Here is a 19,349-nt window from a genome sequence, read left to right as displayed (position 1 = left end):
GCCTATCAGTTAAATGAATGAATGAGTGAACAAATACTTACTATGTACGTCTTATTTGCCAGGTAATGTGCTAGCCTCAGGAATGCAACAGGAAACATGACTCAGCTTTCATGAAAATTGCAGTGCAAGAGACACATTAGATAAAAATTATGTAATTATTTAATCACAGTTATGACAAAAGCTGTAAGGGAAAATCATATATGAAACCAGGACCTAACACTACCTAAGATGGAAAGAAAAATTCTGAGAACAGACATTTAAGCTGGCACCAAAGAGCAAAGAGGAATACTATTCCACACAGACGAAACACCGTGTGTCAGGATCCCAAGGAAGCTAGAGGTGTACTATCTTCCAAGAACTGAAAACCAATCAGTGGGAACAGTTCAAGATGAAGCCGGAATGGCACGCAGAGCTCAGACTGTGCAGGGCCTTGCAGACTGTGTTAAGGATTTTGGACTTCACACCAAGAGCAGTACGAACTAAGGAGTGATAATCGTATCTGTATTTTAAAAATACGTCACTCTGGCTGCTGGATGGAGAGTGGATTAGAGGAAAATAAGAGGGAGGCAGGAAGACCAGTTACAGGGAGATGATATTGACTTTGACTAGGGAAGTTACAGTAGAGGTGGAGAAGTAGGTGGATTCAAGAGCTACTTGGGATGTATAATTCGGAATAGGATGATTACGTTATAGGAGGAGAGAGAGAGAGAGAGAGAGAGAGAGAGAGAGAGAGAGAGAGAGAGAGTTCCAAGGTGACTTTGGTTTCTGGAGTGACCAACCAGGTGGACGGTAGTTCCTTTTACTTAGATGGGAAACAGGGAAGGCCAGATTTGTGGTAGGAATGGGAAATCAAAAGTTTGGTTTAGGATATGTGCAGGGAAGATATCCACGTTAGCCCAATGACAGTGGAGCTCAATAGCAAGATTTGGGTAGAGATATAAATTTGACAGTCTTTCAGCCAGTAGACAGCATTTGAAGCCATGGGCGTAGATGAGATTGTCCAGAGAGATAATGTAGTGAGAAGAGAAGTGTATTTTCGAAATATCCATGACTGCTATGACATAAAAAATTGAGATTAATTGCAAATTTCTGAAATTCTTCATAAACAGGAAATTATTTGATTAAACAAACAGTGGAATTTTTGCTGGGAAATATAGTTTCAGTACATTAGTAACAGAGAAATCCCCGTAACTGTATTCAAACACAAGTTCAGTTTAGGTTATTTTCAGACCACAATTGTACAACGTATGTTCAAAATCCCACTGGCTCCTTCTTAATAGTGTGGTAAGAGCTAGAACTGAAAGACTTCAGTGGTAATTTCTCTATGAGCTATGCTAAATAAATCACGCAAAACTAAATGAAAGCCAAAGAGCGATGTTATGTGTTGACATGGGCTGCAGCCATTTAACTGCATTCATCTGAAAGCTTGTAAGTAAATACAGTGCCAGGGAACAGCGCTGTGCAATCTATAAGCTCTGAATATGAACCTTTCCATGGCTTTCTCTGGTCACTCAGCATCACTTGGTTCCCTTCCCTTTGTTATAAGTGAGCAAAGGTCAAGAAACACCTAAGCAAATACAGAAGAAGTGATGTTTGCTTGGAATCTCATTTTTTATTACCCATTTCTAAGTTTTTCTCATAATGAGTAGCTATTAAGAGTGTTTCTTTTTATATTTCCACGTAAAGCTTCAAAGGAACAACCAGAATGTTATTTCTATTCAGTAGCTCTTCACCTGAAAAAAGGCTGAAGTAAACACGAATTAAAATATTTGGGATCTTAGTGTGTCAATACTTCTCTAACTGAAAGAACTTTTAAATGGAAAGGTTTTCTTTTTATTGTTTTATTTACCTAAGATTCTAAGACATACAAGAAACCAAGAAGTCATAGGTTTCCCTCAAATTATACATTATACACATATTGTAAAAATATTAAAAATTAAATACTTAAAAACTGAATTAAACATCTGACTACATATCATAAATTTAGGAATTGAAAGCATTAATAGAACATAAATACTGCCCAAATAAAATTCTTGATTTCTTAAAACAATAAAGTCTGCTATTTATTATCTAAAAGCTAATACTCTTCCTTGTGTGCCTATCAAAATAGTTGCATTTGCAGAGGACTTTTAGGGCAATGAAACTACTGTGTATGATACTATACTGGTGAATACCTGTCATTAAGCATTTGTCCAAATTCATAGACTGTACAATGCCAAGAGTGAACCTTATATAAACTATGGACTTTGAGTGGTAATGTGTCAATGTAGGTTCACTGATCTGAACAAACATACCACTCTGGTGTGAGACGCTGACAGTGGGGGAGGCTGTACCTATTTGGGGGCAGGAGTTACATGGGAATTTTCTGTACCTTCCACTCAATTTGGCTGTGAACCTAAAAGTGCTTTAAAAATTAAAGTCTATTAAAAAAATTTTTTTTAAATAGTTGCCAGTTGTCTCAAAGATTCAAAAGACTACCCCCCACAGGGTGATTTCTTGTATAAGGCCATGTGAATACTGATCAATATCCCATTTGTTCACAAATCTAAAAAAAAAAAAAAAAAATTTATTTCAAAATGCGGACAGTACCTGTCAACACCACCAGTGTACCATGAGGCTAGGTAGTAAAAGCAAAGGGCATGTATAGCTTGAGGAGGTAATACCTAGGAAAAGGGGGATTCGGTGTATATTTGGGAAAATCTTCATAAGATACACAGAATATAACTAGAATGAAGAGGGCATGCTTAAGCTATAGCAAAGTACACTTCTGGCCTAAAATATCACCATCTATTTCTTGGCATGTTCGAGATAAGCTAAGAGAGAAAGAAAAATGGAAGACCATGAACACAGAGCACTCGGTCTATTCATTAGCAAAAATAAAGTCAAATTTTCCAAGATCAAGGATGGTCTTATTTATTTCCTCAAACAGCTGTTCTTGATGGCCATAGCTTGTATGGCCAACTAAACTGCAATTATCCCCACACACTGAGTTCTAATGAGTATCTGAGAGAAATTGCAATAGAACATATTTATTTGCTACAAAGTTTGATCAGGTATAGTGATTTTTTTTAAATAGGAAAATACTCTAACATTGTGAATTACAGAACAAGTAATCTATATTTAAAAAACTAAAAACAAGGAAGTGATTATCACAAAATATCAAATTTGCTTTGTAAGCTCATTTAATTCTGCTCATTAGGATGGGCCATATACATGATAATCTTACTTCAACTTCAAATAAAACAATGAGTAAAATATTTGAGGGAGGAAAAACACATAGCAAAACGTGTGATAGTGAATTTCCAATTAAACTTCAACCTCTGATGTTTTCATTCTTCTTGCCAAAATGTAGTTTTCTATATCTGAAGTTTCTTGGCGATCAATAGCTTACAAAGTGGCAATATGCTACCTTATGGGTCAGAAATGATAAACACAGGGCACAAATTTTCCCCAAATATTGAAGTTGAAGTAGTTCAATTCATTTTTGCTTTCTGAGAAAATACGTAGCGAGACATAAACATTGAAGTCAAGATACAATCAATGACGACTAGCACTGAAATAGTCAGTGGTAAAGTTTTCTAAATGTCTAACAGTACTAGATTTTGAATAGCTAGGTAAAACTTTAAAAAAAACCATAAACATAAGGTGGCAATAATTATCCACGGTTGATATTCTCACTGATTTTATAATTTATTTAACTGCCCTAGTAATACTACCCTTTTGTTTCATTGACTATTTTGGCACAGTTTTAAAACATTTTTTTTTTACTTTGGATATCTGACATAATTCATATCAAGTTTAATTTCTATCAGATCTGTCATATACTTAGAATTATGACGTCCACAAATGAGTTGACATATCTACTGATTTGTCTCTTCTCATTGGTAGCAAATTAAAAATCCTAAGTCTTCTAAAAGAATGTCAAGTTCTTCAGCAAATTAATATGTGAAATCTTCAAGATGGATTTAGTTTGTGCCACTGGACCACAACCTTTTCTGGATTTGTAACTGTCTCTCTCCACTGGTTCACTGCTTCAATATTATTGCTGTCTTCACTTATCCAGATCTGTAAAGGAACAGTACAATTATTTCGCTTAACAGAACAATGGCACCTGAGTTCTCACAGTTATTATTCCTATTATACCATGTTTCCTTGAAAATAAGACCGGGTCTTATATTAATTTTTGCTCCAAAAGACGCATTAGGGCTTATGTTCAGGGGATGTCACCCTGAAAAATCATGCCGGGGCTTATTTTCCAGTTAGGTCTTATTTTCGGAGAAACACGGTAAATGAGAGACAACTGGAAGTTTGGTTTACGTATTTTCAATTAAACATCTTTTCATTTTTCCAAACATTTGTTTGATTTCTCTATTTGAAACTTAAATGGGAAAACATTTAACCTATTTACTCACTCTGAAGACTATTTTGTATGATCCAATTCAATTTAAAAATTCAATGTGACGTATTACAAAATTATTTTCCCCCGTTATTAGTATCCTATTATTATTCAATAAATCTAGAAGCTCAACTTAAAATTGATCCCAAATGTTCTCAAAAACATTTTTGTAAAGATTAACTCAGACTAATCATGTCTTAGATTGGTAAGGAATGTGCATTTTTAAGCATCTTGTACATTAAATAAAACTATCATTTTCACTGAAATCTAAGTCATTCTTGATCCACAGTAAATGATTTCATAGTACCTATCACTTATGTAACTTTAGATAATAGATGTGAATGAACTGGGGGAAACTGTAAAGCATTATGCAAATAGAAGATCTCACAATGGTTATACAGCATGGGGGTAAAGTGCACAAGGGATCAAAAAACCTGAATTCTCACCTCAGGTCTAGAACTAGTAAATGCTGTTACTTTGGAATTCACTTCTCTGACACTTAGCTTCTAATTCTTTTAAATAAAGACATTAAAGCAGGCCAGTCAATGGTTTTTAAACTTTGTCCCCTTAATTTCTTGTTCTGAAGAACTTTTCCTTCAAATAAAATCTTACAAACAACACTAGAGTGCTTCGGTTAGTATAGGAGTGGGAGACCTTGGTTCCACATTTGGCTACTCCATCCTGGTGGCTCCTAAGGACACCAGAGAAGACATGGGGAACAGATGACCACCAGCAAGAAGCTTTCCAGAACTATTATTCTTAACTAGAATCTCAACAGAGAAAGTAGAATCGCCAAAAAAGTTATCCCGAAAATCACTGTCAAGTAAATGTCCTATTCCACTCATACATGATAGTTGAGGCTTGATGATATAGGAAAACCTTAACTGAATTCACTTCATAAGCCTCATGGCTTTGAAAGTATGCTAGTTATATGAATTCTTGAGTTTAAACGCTTTTTGAATAAGAATAAATGAAGAACAAAACTATAATAATTGTTTACAAAAGTTGTAGGTAAAGTGAGTCAGAGTTAATATCAATCTTTGAAAATTCACATGTAATTTGAAGACTTCACGTAAATTGCTAACAACATCCTGTTGTCAAGTAGAGGCTTTTAAACCAATAATATGGATTTTGGAATTTAAATGTGAGTGAAACCATTCTAATTATGATAAAAGATAATGGACAACTACCACTAGTACACTCAGACTAAAGGAAACCATGAAAGGAAACAAGTTTCAACAGAATTGGCAAGTGTTATGTTATCTTATACAAATTACTAAGAATTTTTAAATAGATTAATCTAGACACCAATATTGACTATCAAAATAATATCACAACCACTGTTAAAACTGATGTTTTCTGCAAGTTCACATCTAACATAATTCAGTTAATAGCAGAGTTAAACATTAAATTAAACATGAAACAGAATAAGGTTGGGTATCAAAAGCCTTACAAAATTTGATTTAAATAGAGTTCCCTCCTTCACAAGGAGTGAGTCAGTAGTACTGAAAAATTGATCTTTCTTATAGTTTTTAAAATTGAAAAGCTCAGAAAAAGACTTATTTTACCCCCAAATAAAAATGTGAAGGTCATTTGAAAAAAAACCCACTTATTTTAAGATAAGCCTGGTTGCTCCAAATATATATACTAAAGCAAAAAGTCTGACAAGATTTGATTTTCGTGGTAACACTAAATTTTAACTTACGGTGCTGAAGAATTTTATTCTATTAAACTTCAATTTTATCCTATATTCCTGTTGTTAACCAACTGTTTAAATGCATACAAAAGTGCAAGGAAAATATTTAAGATAAAAACTCCCTACTAACCTGCCCCACAAAGTGTCTTCTTCTTACAGAGCTTCGACTATAAAGCTTAATGAGAAAATTAATGTCTGTTTCATTCTGTATAAGTGGAAAAATCATCGTCTCTCCCCACTTTACTCTTCCATTGGAGGCCTTCAATAAGCGTGTCTTCTTCTTATAAATCAACTCTCCTGAGCTAAACATTGCCGCCTTCACAAAAAAACCTAAAAAACAGGAAATTTGGATATATAAAATTTTATTGAAAATACTATGTAAAGATATATATCGCTATATTGTTTGCATCTATATATTGTTTGTTGTAAAAATATAAATAAGCCACTTTTAAAGATCTGATGAGCTAGCTATTGCCGTACCAGAAAACAGCTCTAGTAAACTTGATAATTTTTATCATATTTTATCATTAACTACTGTCACCTCAAATGAATTTAATCTTCTAACCTGAATGCCATTAAAGGCTGGAATTGTAGGCACAACTAATTTTATATATTTATAAAATTTTATATATTTGTTTTCACAATTTTATCTTTACTTGAGACTCCAGAAGTTAAACATATGCCCACTAGAGAAAATCTATTCTTTAAATAAATTTGAGACGTAGAGCGTCCAGTAATGGTAGAATCGCTTGTACAAACTAACCTTCCCTTAGATAATAATTATAAACTCTGGGAAAAATATAAAAAACAACTGTTTAAGACACTAAAGATTGACCAAAAGCGGGAAGAAACTGGAGAGTCAACTCCTACGAGATGGGACCTGCACTGGGTGAAATTCAGGTTTATATAGCTTTTCACCTAAGCATTCTCCCAAGTCTAACACACAATGCCTACAGCTCAAGCAGAAAGAGCAGTCCGACTAACTTGAGGAAGTCTCAGATAGAGCTGAGGTTACCAGGGAGGTGAGAAAATGAGGAAGGAACTTCCAAAAAGGAGGGAGCTGCAAAGTGAGGATGAAGACCTCCTCACTTTAGATTTATAAAACGTAAGATTTACAAAACAAAGATCATTGGTAATTTGATTAAAGGAAGACACCTGCTAATGTAATAAATCACACCTGTAGATTCCTACCATAGTCCTTGTTTCCTAGAATTTACCCTTTGTAGTCCTGGTCTATTAATGCCTATTCTTTTAATGCCAAGTTGGACTTTATTTGCTTATTTCTTATTTTATGATTTTTTCCTTCTATCTATATAAGTGATGGTAGTCTATAGCTATTTTGTGTGTGTACTATTCTTTCTGTTTTGATATCAAAAATATGCTAACCTCATAAAGTTACTTTTTCCATGCTCTGGAACTGTTTACATAGAATAGGAATCACATGTTCCTTGAAAGTTTGCTAGAAGCTGCCAGTAAAGTCATCTTGGCTGGGTGCTTTTATTAGAGGCAGCTCTGTAACGACCTTTACATAGTTCTTGTTTTCCCCAGATTTTCACTCTTCTCTAGAGAACTTCAACAGTTCTTTTCCTTAGAAAATCACTTATTTTATATAGATGTTCAAACGAACTCCCAGTTCGATTGGTATAGTTATAAATGGTATGGTCTTATTTATTATTGAATCTCTTCTGAATTTGAAATTGTCCTCTTCCTTGTTCATGCTTTATTTTTTGCTTAATCCAACCTACCACAAGTTTGTCTAGTTTAATGATCTTTTCAAAGAAAAAGCTTTTGGTTTTATTGATTATGTCTTTTGCTGTTGTCTCAGTATCTATCAACTTCAACTTTGGCTTTAATTCCTTACATCTACTTTCCTTTGGGTTTGCTGTTTTTCTAGCTTCTTGAATTGAACGCTTGGTTGTATTTATTTTGTCTCTTTAGTTGCAGTGAACATCCATTGCTTTTGCCTGCCTCCCAACATTTTCTCTTTTTTATTTTATTTTATTGGGGAAGGGAAACAGGACTTTATTGGGAACAGTGTGTACTTCCAGGATTTCTTCCAAGTCAAGTTGTCCTTTCAATCGTAGTTGTGGAGGGTGCAGTTCATCTCCAGGTCTAGTTGCCATTGTTAGTTGCAGGGGGGCACAGCCCACCATCTCTTGCAGGAGTCGAACTGGCAACCTTGTGGCTGAGAGCCCGCTGGCCCATGTGGGAATCGAACTGGGAGCCTTAGGCATTAGGAGCACGGAGCTCCAACCACCTGAGCCACCGGGCCGGCCCCATTTTCTCTTCTTCTCGGAGGAAAAAGGAGTTCTCTTATTCCACTCTAAGCCCTTTAGGTAGGTCTGACATCAAAACTCCAGCTCTAGAGTGGCCTTGTGAACTGGCCTACACAACCAAACTATCAGAAGCCCTGTTGTGCCCAAAGGGCAAGGAGAAACAAGCATTTCAAGGGTTGTGTTTGATATTTCTGGTTTTTTAAAATTAACTTTCTAGCTAGCAAACTATCCAATGAAGGGTACAGACCTAAAAAGAGGATAAATTATTGAGGCTAGTGAAACATATCTGACAGTCTTCTGGACACTCAACCTAAATTAACTAATGAAGAAAAAAATAAAGAAAAGCCTCAAATTAGGGTTTCCAGGCGGGAATTCCCACCCATTCTCAGGAATTTCTTCGCTTTTCCATTCCTGAATCCCGAGAAAATTTGGTCAGGAAATCAGGAAAATCGGCTCCTTGAACCCAGGTGGTTGGTAGTATCGGCCGTCACTCTGTGGAAACAACAGTTTATATCTTGGGATTTGGGAACAGGAAAGCGAAAAAAATTCCTGAGAGCGGGTGGGAATTCCTTTCTGGAAACCCTACCTCAACTGCAGGGAGGTCACAACTGGATAAGAATTAAGAGACCAGTGGATTAAGTAAGGTAGACACAATGGCTAAAATCTGAAATTCAATAAAGTGATTTTAAGTTAAAAGATAAGTATTTAAGTTGAATAATAAATATAACTAAGATTTTAATCTCCACTGTAAGAAATGCAGGGGAAAAAACGATCTTTTACTAATATCTTCTGAAGACCTACTTTGAACCACTGATATACTTACTCAAAGTCAGAGGTGTTGATGAGCTTGGAAGGTACTGTGCCTCAAGAATTTGTAACTGAATCCTGCTGTTGACAGCTTGAAAACACGTCCCCAGTTCAAGTTCTGCGTGGCAAACCTGCATATCAAAAAGGTGTCATTGGGTAGTTAAGAATAAGCTTTGGGATATTTCAAAAATTCAAAAATAAAGAGCTAAGATCAGAAATTTTGACATCACTGCTTTTTATTGACACCACAAAGCTATATATTATAAGAAAAGGTTTAGAAGATAAATGTCATGGATTCTATAAATATGAGGTTCTCACTGTCATGGATTCTGAAAATGCAAGTTACAACTATATATTGACCTGTCAAAATCAAGGAGACCAAAAGGCAATTCAAATTAAAAACAAATTAAATTCCCAAGCAGCTTTTCTAGAGAAAATACCAGTGAAATAAACACCAAAAGAGCAAGCATACTTTCATCAGACTTTAAATGTAGTCATTTGCATTATTTTTTTGAGAACATATGAAATATGATTTGAAAATGTTATACATGAGAATCATTACTATTTTTTCTCATTGTAGAAATCAGAGTAGGTGCTACCCAAATCAGAAGACGAAGGATTACTTCAATGAACAGATTTTTGGACTGAGAAGTGAATGACTCTGCTGAATGGAAACAAGCCAAAGAAGAGAGCTGGCAAGCAGAATGCTAGTGAAAGTGACGAGGCAGTAAATAAGAAGAAAGGCAGAGGAAACCTGAGGCAAACGGGAAAATGAAGGAGACTAAGAGAGGGGGAGAGTTAAAATGTGCTCTTCAGTACTGTTGACTGACAGCAGAATAAGTTGGTAATTTGTCTGTAGAGCACAAGCCAGCCTACTTATGTGGATTCCAAGGTCCTTGGAGTGAAAAATAAGAGAGAAACATACAATTGTCCAAAACTCAAAAACATTACTCTTCACATGTTGAAAAGAGTAAGTAAGGGACTAAAGCAAGAACATAATGTGAGCAGATCTCACAGGACTCAGCGTAGACAGACTCAAACGTCTGTGCTAGTACTGATTCCAACAAAGCTACAGCACAGCTGAATGACACTTTATGACGAAGTTTGTATTTGATAATCGCCCAGTGTTCCCCCAAAACTGATTCTTGGCTCACTAAGAAAGAACCTTTCCAGGTATGTGCCATTGACTGAATCTTGGGCCTTTTCCTAAAACATGATTCTGTGTTTTAAAATTAGTCATGCCATAAGAAATCAAAAGATACACGCATGTGAAAAGTGAATCACTTAAAGGCATAAACTCAACTGTTGAGGTTAGATTTCCCCCTTAAAAACGCTAAAATGATGATAAACCTTGTCTATTTGGGCAACAAACGCTGAATTCTAATAAATAAGTGAATGTACTGTTTTTACTTTTAACCAGAATAAGGCTGGATTAATAAATATTTTCACGTGAACTAATTCAGTAGCCATATATAAAATAAAACCTTGGCTGATTAAAAAAATGAGGCTTTCCCTGGCATTTAAAAACAATACATTCACTTACGGTTTCCAAAAACACAAAGGAAACCATGGATTAAATTTTTCATTATTTTTTTCATTATGGTTTTGTATCTACAATGTAATAACACTTACGAAAACACGTGGCAGAACTCTTAGTATACACACTTGCAGAGTTCACTTTCATAAAATAGAACAGCATTTGGCAATGGGTTTACCATTGCTTTCTTGCCAAGATTATTTCACAACTTCAATTTATGTTGCAGAATATTATTCAGATCATGAAAAAGCTATTCAAAGTTGTTTTCAATCTCATACGAACCAAAAAAATTAAAATTCCAATCAATTAGTAGGTATATATTAAGTGCATCTTTAATGAACACAAAACTGTGGATGATAGAAGATATGATCTCTGCTCCTGAATAATGTATCATTTTTTAAAGAAAACTTTGTAAGCCTTCCTGGAATTGTTGTTAAAAGTGAAATGTTAAGCATAATTAGAGAAAACCATGATCTGGTGATGTTTAAGGATATGTCCTCCGGTGGGCAATACCTAGTAAAAGAGCTGGCTCTGGAATCAGAATGCCTCCGTTCAAATCCTGGCTCCCCAGCTACTGGCTCTCTGACCCCAGGCAAGGGCTTCAAGGCCATGGTCTCCACAAGAGGGATAAAAAGAGCAGCAGGCTCCTAAGTCTGACGTAAGCACTAAATCACTTAGGATCAAGTCAGCCGTATAGTAAGTCTCCATAAGTGTCAGCTATTTCTTCAGGCAAACCTTGTCTCTTCCACATTATTCAACACAGAAATTTGGGCTTCCAAGTAAATACTTACATTACTATTTGTCAAGGTCAAGAACTCTATACTGAGGAAAATATTAGCTGTACATGAAAGCTCTCCTGTTCAGGGTGAAATAATTGTCAGAGTGGAGGATGGGTATATTAATGAGGCTTTTTCAGGGTCACAATTAGAACACCAATTTTCCTCATCAACAGGAAACAGAGCATACTATTCTTGCTTTGGCCAATATGAAACATTCGCACTGATTAATATAAATGCGCTTGTCCAGGATAGCCTGAAATCTGTCCTTTCAAGCCGTTAATACTTGTATCTCTAGCACCTGGCACACAACAGATATAAAAATGTTGGTAAGACCTCTGATAAGTGAAATATAGTTTGCCAGAAACCTAACCATACCATTCATTCAGATTCTCCAAGGCAGATAAGATTATAATGTCTCAATTCCCCAGAAAATACCTTTGCTGAGATACCAAACTGATGTATTTTTCTAGTCTTACTAAGTTTTAATATATTCATTGTCCACTTGAATAGTATATTTGTGCCTTCTATAAAATATGGTTGCAGATTGTCTACTAAGCTCGTTTCAAAAATGCAAGTGACAAACTCCTGTCACAGTTACAAATCACATTTGCTATATTTTAGTAGAAAATAATGTAATTTAGCATGCCTTCATTCATCATTTATTCTTTCATATCTATCTACATACAAATATTCAATGCCAAGAATATGACAGGCCCTTTACTAAGAGTACAGTAAAATATAAAGAAAGCGATGGATGCTCAAGCTTAGTTTTTTTTAAAACTAGTAACTTAATTAATTATAAATTGTAATAAATGCTATAAAGAAAACACATTGGGGCTGGAGACAGAAAATAATAGACAAGAAATAACTATCAAGAAATTTCCATTCTTCTTGATCAATTACAGTAAGCCTTTGTTTTTTCAATCCCTAATTTTCCCTCCAATTCAGTGGTTCTCAACCCTGGCTACACCTTAGAATCACCTGGGGAGCTCTGGAAATCTGCAGATGCCTCCGGCCCCACCCCCAAAATATTCTGATTTAATTGGTTTAGGTGTGGGTATTTTTTGAAGGCTCCCCGGGTGGTTCTAATGTGCAGCCAGGGTTGAGAACCACTTCAAGTCATCTTAAGTATTTTTTAAGTAGGTAAAACATAAATCCTATATAAATTTAAAATCACATATAGGTTTGACCTTATAAAAGCTTGTGGCTGATCACTATACTGTATTTTGCCGTTTGTAATGCGCTCCAGTGTATAACACGCACCAACATTTTGGGCCCAAACTTTCAGGGGAAAAAATCCTTCATTTTAATTTTTCAATTCAAACTTTTATTTGTTTACATTTAGTTACTTGTTTTCTGTGTTATAAAGGAATTTTAGCATTTATTTTTCAATATATTATGGTACAAGAAATTTCACGTACCAAATAATTACAAAACACAAGAACAGATACAAGGTACAAGAAATTTTATGTACCAGTAACAAGTTCACGATATTTACGCATCATAAAAGGCCAAGAACTCTTAGTCGTTGCAAGTTTGTCGTTAATTCACCAAAACCAATTATCGTATTCCAGGGTATTATTTTGCATACGGATATCGTTATTGATTTCTAGAGTTATACTTTTAACTCTAGCACCTGGCACACAACAGATATACAAATGTTGGTAAGACCTCTGATAAGTGAAATATAGTTTGCCAGAAACCTAACCATACCATTCATTCAGATTCTCCAAGGCAGATAAGATTATAATGTCTCAATTCCCCAGAAAATACCTTTGCTGAGATACCAAACTGATGTATTTTTCTAGTCTTACTAAGTTTTAATATATTCATTGTCCACTTGAATAGTATATTTGTGCCTTCTATAAAATATGGTTGCAGATTGTCTACTAAGCTCGTTTCAAAAATGCAAGTGACAAACTCCTGTCACAGTTACAAATCACATTTGCTATATTTTAGTAGAAAATAATGTAATTTAGCATGCCTTCATTCATCATTTATTCTTTCATATCTATCTACATACAAATATTCAATGCCAAGAATATGACAGGCCCTTTACTAAGAGTACAGTAAAATATAAAGAAAGCGATGGATGCTCAAGCTTAGTTTTTTTTAAAACTAGTAACTTAATTAATTATAAATTGTAATAAATGCTATAAAGAAAACACATTGGGGCTGGAGACAGAAAATAATAGACAAGAAATAACTATCAAGAAATTTCCATTCTTCTTGATCAATTACAGTAAGCCTTTGTTTTTTCAATCCCTAATTTTCCCTCCAATTCAGTGGTTCTCAATCCTGGCTACACCTTAGAATCACCTGGGGAGATCTGGAAATCTGCAGATGCCTCCGGCCCCACCCCCAAAATATTCTGATTTAATTGGTTTAGGTGTGGGTATTTTTTGAAGGCTCCCCGGGTGGTTCTAATGTGCAGCCAGGGTTGAGAACCACTTCAAGTCATCTTAAGTATTTTTTAAGTAGGTAAAACATAAATCCTATATAAATTTAAAATCACATATAGGTTTGACCTTATAAAAGCTTGTGGCTGATCACTATACTGTATTTTGCCGTTTGTAATGCGCTCCAGTGTATAACACGCATCGACATTTTGGGCCCAAACTTTCAGGGGAAAAAATCCTTCATTTTAATTTTTCAATTCAAACTTTTATTTGTTTACATTTAGTTACTTGTTTTCTGTGTTATAAAGGAATTTTAGCATTTATTTTTCAATATATTATGGTACAAGAAATTTCACGTACCAAATAATTACAAAACACAAGAACAGATACAAGGTACAAGAAATTTTATGTACCAGTAACAAGTTCACGATATTTACGCATCATAAAAGGCCAAGAACTCTTAGTCGTTGCAAGTTTGTCGTTAATTCACCAAAACCAATTATCGTATTCCAGGGTATTATTTTGCATACGGATATCGTTATTGATTTCTAGAGTTATACTTTTAACTCATAAGCATAAATAAAAGAATTAAAAACATTTATATATATACAGAATTAGTACTACCCATGTATAACGCACATCCTTATTTTTCCCTCACAAATTTGGGCAAAAAAAGTGCACATTATACACAGCAAAATACGGTGCATGTTATCTTGACATAGAAACTATATAATTAAATTATTGGGGATTTCTGAACAATTTAAAGGCAGTGTTCAACTACCGTGTTTTCCCGAAAATAAGACCTAGCTGGACAATCAGCTCTAATAAATCTTTTGGAGCAAAAATTAATATAAGACCTGGTCTTATTTTACTATAATATAATATATATTATATAATATATAACATAACATATAATGAAACATATATGACATATATGTTTATATAATATAACATAATATGAAACCAGGTCTTATATTAATTTTTGCTCCCAAAGACACATTAGAGCTGATTGTCTGTCTAGGTCTTATTTTTAGGGAAACACGGTAGTTCAGAGAAGCAAACATCAGATCTCAAAAATAAATCAGCACTATAGATAAAGAAGTTCTTTACAAAAAAATACCAGCTGTAAGAACCACCATTTTACCCAATTCCTGGACATACAGCTTACTCATGATTAAAACAACTTTCCTAATCTATTTCAAGGCAATGTCTGATTGAGTTGGGAGTTTCAGATCATTTCCTACTTCTCCTAAGTTACCAGCTACTAAAAAGAACCTTAAAAAATTAATAATTTAAAATTATTCATACTTAAAGGTTATTTTCTCCTGAAGTATAAAGCATTAATCAAAATGTATGAGAAGGTCATCCTAAGTTATTTTCCAATGGTGAAAGAAAAGGGACTCTGTTATTCTTTTTATCAATTATTTAAAAAATATTAAACAATGACATTGTTAATACTATTATTATTGCTTTTTGAGCGTCTTCTTGATCGTCTCATATATTCTAGAGTGTTCAAGTTACACTCCAACAAACACAAACTCATCCAGTAATTCTAAAAGTGTAATTGACTTTTAACATTACATTCTGCTGTCACTTACAGAAATTTTTGAAGCTGGTGTTATATCCAAAGAATAATCCATTTCCTGTGTGCTAAGAGTCCTGAGTGACAGTGAGCATTCTCCAATGGTCTTCTTCCTGGGAGTCTGGGTTTGAATCTTAAATACAAGCCTCGCAGTTTGTAGACTTTGGAGTTTAATGGCAAATACGAAGGTTTCCATAAATTCAAAATTCTAATAAACAAAACAAAAACAAACCCAAGAAAATATAAAAGATATAAATAAAAGGACTGAAAATAGGGTGATACGCCATTACAAAGTAAACAAAAATAACATTTTATAATCTGGGAAAGGTAGATTTAATAATTTTAAAACAACAAAAAATATCTTTTAATGGAAATGAAAATGAAAATGGCCATGCCTTGTTTTTCCAGAATTTATCCTGGATACAATGCTGCCTTTAATTTCACAAATCCTTTTAATTACTTAGTCAGGAATTCAAATCAATGTCAACACCAAGTGTACCAGAATACAGCTTTTCCCCTTTCTGAAAATTAGGCTGTTTTCGATCTTTGGTCTGGAGCATCTTTCCAGCCATTCACCACAATTCACAGTAAATAAGAGTGGTTCAAGAATCTCATGCGAGCTCTCTCAGTACCCCAAATCTAACTTGTCTATGTTAAGAAACTTGAATTTTTTCTTTAAAGTAGAGACTCTTTGTCTAATGTCCTTCCCACCTATCTTGGGCTTCAATTTCTCTTTTGGTGATGTTTGGTCCACTCTTTCCGATCTGAAAAATCAATCTCCTTAACAAAGACGACAAAGGAAAATATGAGTATAAAGTTCTACCTTCTCTTACAAATAACCACCCCACACAAGTCCATGTTTTTCCATGCTCAAAATATGTTTAATGTTCTTTTTGTTACTTTTAGTATGTTTAAAACCTTGGCTTACCATGGGCTAATGTCTTCTTGACACTAGACCATTCTTGGCTACACACAGTCCCTAGTGCATCCTTTTGAAAAGGAGCGTTTTCTTTTGACATTTGAAAAGGCAAGATATCTGAGCAACTAACAATATTTTAGATATTTTTTTCTTCTATTGTAATTGTTTATATCTGTGTAGGCAGAATTGTGTTTCTGAGAGCCTCCCAACCACTTAAGCTTTCTTTTTCTTCCAGTCTCAAGCCATAGAATCACACCAATGATATGGTATACATAAAATGTTTAATTTTTAAATTCAAATGCAATGAGCTTACAAATGAAGCAAGTATGCTGGTTTACTTCACATTTTGCCACAATAGGGGTGTCACAAACAGCTTGATAAATAACACATTTTAAAAGTAGTATTCCATGCAAGTTTTAATGAGAACATTTTTCCCTATCTTTTCCTAAATTAACTCAGTTTTATTTGAAAAGCAAAAAGTAAAATTGTTTAATTCAGGAAGTGTTCATCTGTAAGTGTCAGGAGTATAACCAAAGTTAAGATTTATTTCCATCTAGACTTTCTATAATGCATATTTTCATAAAGTTAGATACACACACACACACACACACACACACACACACACACACACACACACACACACACACACCCCAATTTTGACTTCTGCCTTTTCGCTTATTAGGAACATTTTCCCATGTCCTTAGAAACTCTTCCTAAACGTTTTTTCATAGCTGCCTCGTATTCTATTACATGGTGCTATGGTTTGATTTGTATCCCCCCAAAAAGATATGCTGAAGTCCTAATCCCCATTACCTCAGAACGTGACCTTATTTGGAAATTAGTGAAGTTAAGATGAGGTCCTATTGGAGTATAGAGACCCCTAATTCAGTAACTGGTATCCTTATAAGAAAATGGCCATGTGAAGACAAAGAGAGACAGGAAGAACATCACGTGAAGACGGAAGCTGAGGTTAGAGTGACTCCAAGGAAGGCCAAGGATTGCTGGCCATCGCCAGAAGCTGGGAAAGGAGTTGGTTCCTCAGAGAAGGAACCAACACTGTTGACATCTTGATTTTAGACTTCCTCCCAAACTGTGAGAGATAAATTTCTATTACTCTAAGCCATCCAGTTTGTGGTATTCAGTTACAAAAACCCTAGGAAACTAACATACATGGTATTCCATGAGTTTTCTCAATCACTCCCCTATATGAGACATTTAGACATTTACATTATTTCCAGCTTTTCCATTATGAACAAACTGCCAAGTATACTTTATACATAAGAGCAAAATATAAAGATATATATATAAAACATTATTTCCATGGAAGAGATTCCAAGTAGAATAACTATGTTAAAAAGCACAAATATTTTAAGGGTTTGATGTGTATTGTTATTAAAATAACTTCCAGAAAGTTTTATGTTCTAGAGTAGTTACAAATTTTTTCCTAATTTTAATAAATGAAAAAAGATAGAAAGATAGAAAATAAAGAGAAAGCAATATGCAATTGAAATTTTTTTTCTATGATTACTAGTGAGAGTAAATTTTTTTCATGTTTATTAGTCATTTGAATTACCTTCTTTTAAAATATGTTCTTATAGAAGATACCTTTCTTTTTCATGGAAAAGCCCTAACCTTTCAACCCATATCAAAAGACAAATATGGAGATATATATTTAAGTTAATTTGAAATCTAAAATCTGTAAAACCAAATTCAGGATTGTAAGTCTTCCAGTTATATTTTCCTTTCATAAGAGAAAAGTAAAATTTTCTTAGATAATGTTCATCTTCTATATATTTTAGTGATTAAAATTTTCTTTTAAAATGCGTTTTAATATTGGACAATGAAATATAACATACTTCTGACGCTCAAAATAGTCTTTAAAAAGCAAGGGGTGCATAATTTGTAGTTTCCCCCAAATAAAACACTTTCTTATTCCAATTAAAATAACAAATATAAGAAAAACATAAAAAATATTCAAGCACAAACAGTCACTTACATTGGAGCCCTCCTTGGCTGAAGATTTGAAATGCACTGGTTTGGGCAATGTTAGCATCCCTTTCACAGAAATAGTAGGGGTGTCTCCACAGCTAGAGGGCCAACTTAAATCTCTGCACTAAAAAAATTAAAAATACACTTTGAATTTTACAAAGGACGCTGACTATACAAATATTTTATGTATTTCTTGAGTTAATGACTTTAGATAAAAACTGTAAAAGTAAACCTTAGTCTACTGAGATCTCTTGTTTCAGCTACATTAAAATAATTTAACATTAAAAATTAAGCAAAATAATTAGACATTTAATGTTCTAGACATCACATCAATTTCTTTCTTGAGGTTAAAAACAAACATACTTCCATCATACCTATAGATTTGTTTTCTTTTGTAAGACAAGTTAGTATTCACTATAACTTACCTGTAAAACTGTGATCCAGATCTGCTCTACTGAAGAATTATAAAACACTTTCACATTCAATCTCCCCAAATCTCTTTCATCTCCTGACAGAGTGATAGTATCTGAATTGTAAAAGGACAAAGATGCTTGAAAGCTATGCAATCCTTCTAATCAAAGTACGTTTGATACAACCTAATTTTATGGGTACAAATGAAAAATGCTACAATTATTTTTTAAAGTTGCCAATATAATAAGACAAAAATCACACTTCAATGTTTTATTGAAGTGCTGGCGAAAGATAAACTATAAAAAGTACATGGCTTAAAAACTTAACCCAATTATAACCTGAGGGTTTTAAGTTAAAACAAAGAAAAACTTTCCCAAATAACATTGATATGGCCTTCATACTGTATGCTTCAGGAAGTTCTTTCACTATATGGTTAAAAACAAAGAAACAATATTTAACTGCTTTACTTTTTAAAAAGTTTCATTCATGCCTTAACACTGAAAACTAAACAATCTGATCTGTGTATTCATATGCAGATAACACTGCCAATACAGATAT

The 19,349-nt window shown here is 34.1% G+C and overlaps 1 protein-coding gene across 1 annotated transcript in view; it reads right to left on the bottom strand.

Moving 5' to 3' along the window:
* Nucleotides 1-2,897: 2,897 nt before the first annotated feature.
* The window catches only part of TC2N (tandem C2 domains, nuclear), a 40,801-nt gene continuing 24,349 nt past the window's right edge, over nt 2,898-19,349 (bottom strand). The window contains exons 7-12 of the mRNA XM_019745207.2: nt 18,806-18,906; nt 18,388-18,504; nt 15,489-15,680; nt 9,192-9,306; nt 6,223-6,422; nt 2,898-4,065 (exon numbers count right to left, since the gene is read on the bottom strand). Of these exons, the coding sequence (XP_019600766.1) occupies nt 3,955-4,065; nt 6,223-6,422; nt 9,192-9,306; nt 15,489-15,680; nt 18,388-18,504; nt 18,806-18,906 (836 nt within the window). The 3' untranslated portion in view covers nt 2,898-3,954. The remainder of the gene's footprint in view (nt 4,066-6,222; nt 6,423-9,191; nt 9,307-15,488; nt 15,681-18,387; nt 18,505-18,805; nt 18,907-19,349) is intronic.

Source organism: Rhinolophus sinicus, linkage group LG03 (genome assembly GCF_036562045.2).
Source record: "Rhinolophus sinicus isolate RSC01 linkage group LG03, ASM3656204v1, whole genome shotgun sequence".
Classification (NCBI taxonomy): Eukaryota; Metazoa; Chordata; class Mammalia; order Chiroptera; family Rhinolophidae; genus Rhinolophus; species Rhinolophus sinicus.
Note: the sequence above shows the minus strand (reverse complement) of the source record. Positions and strands in the feature narration are given on the sequence as shown.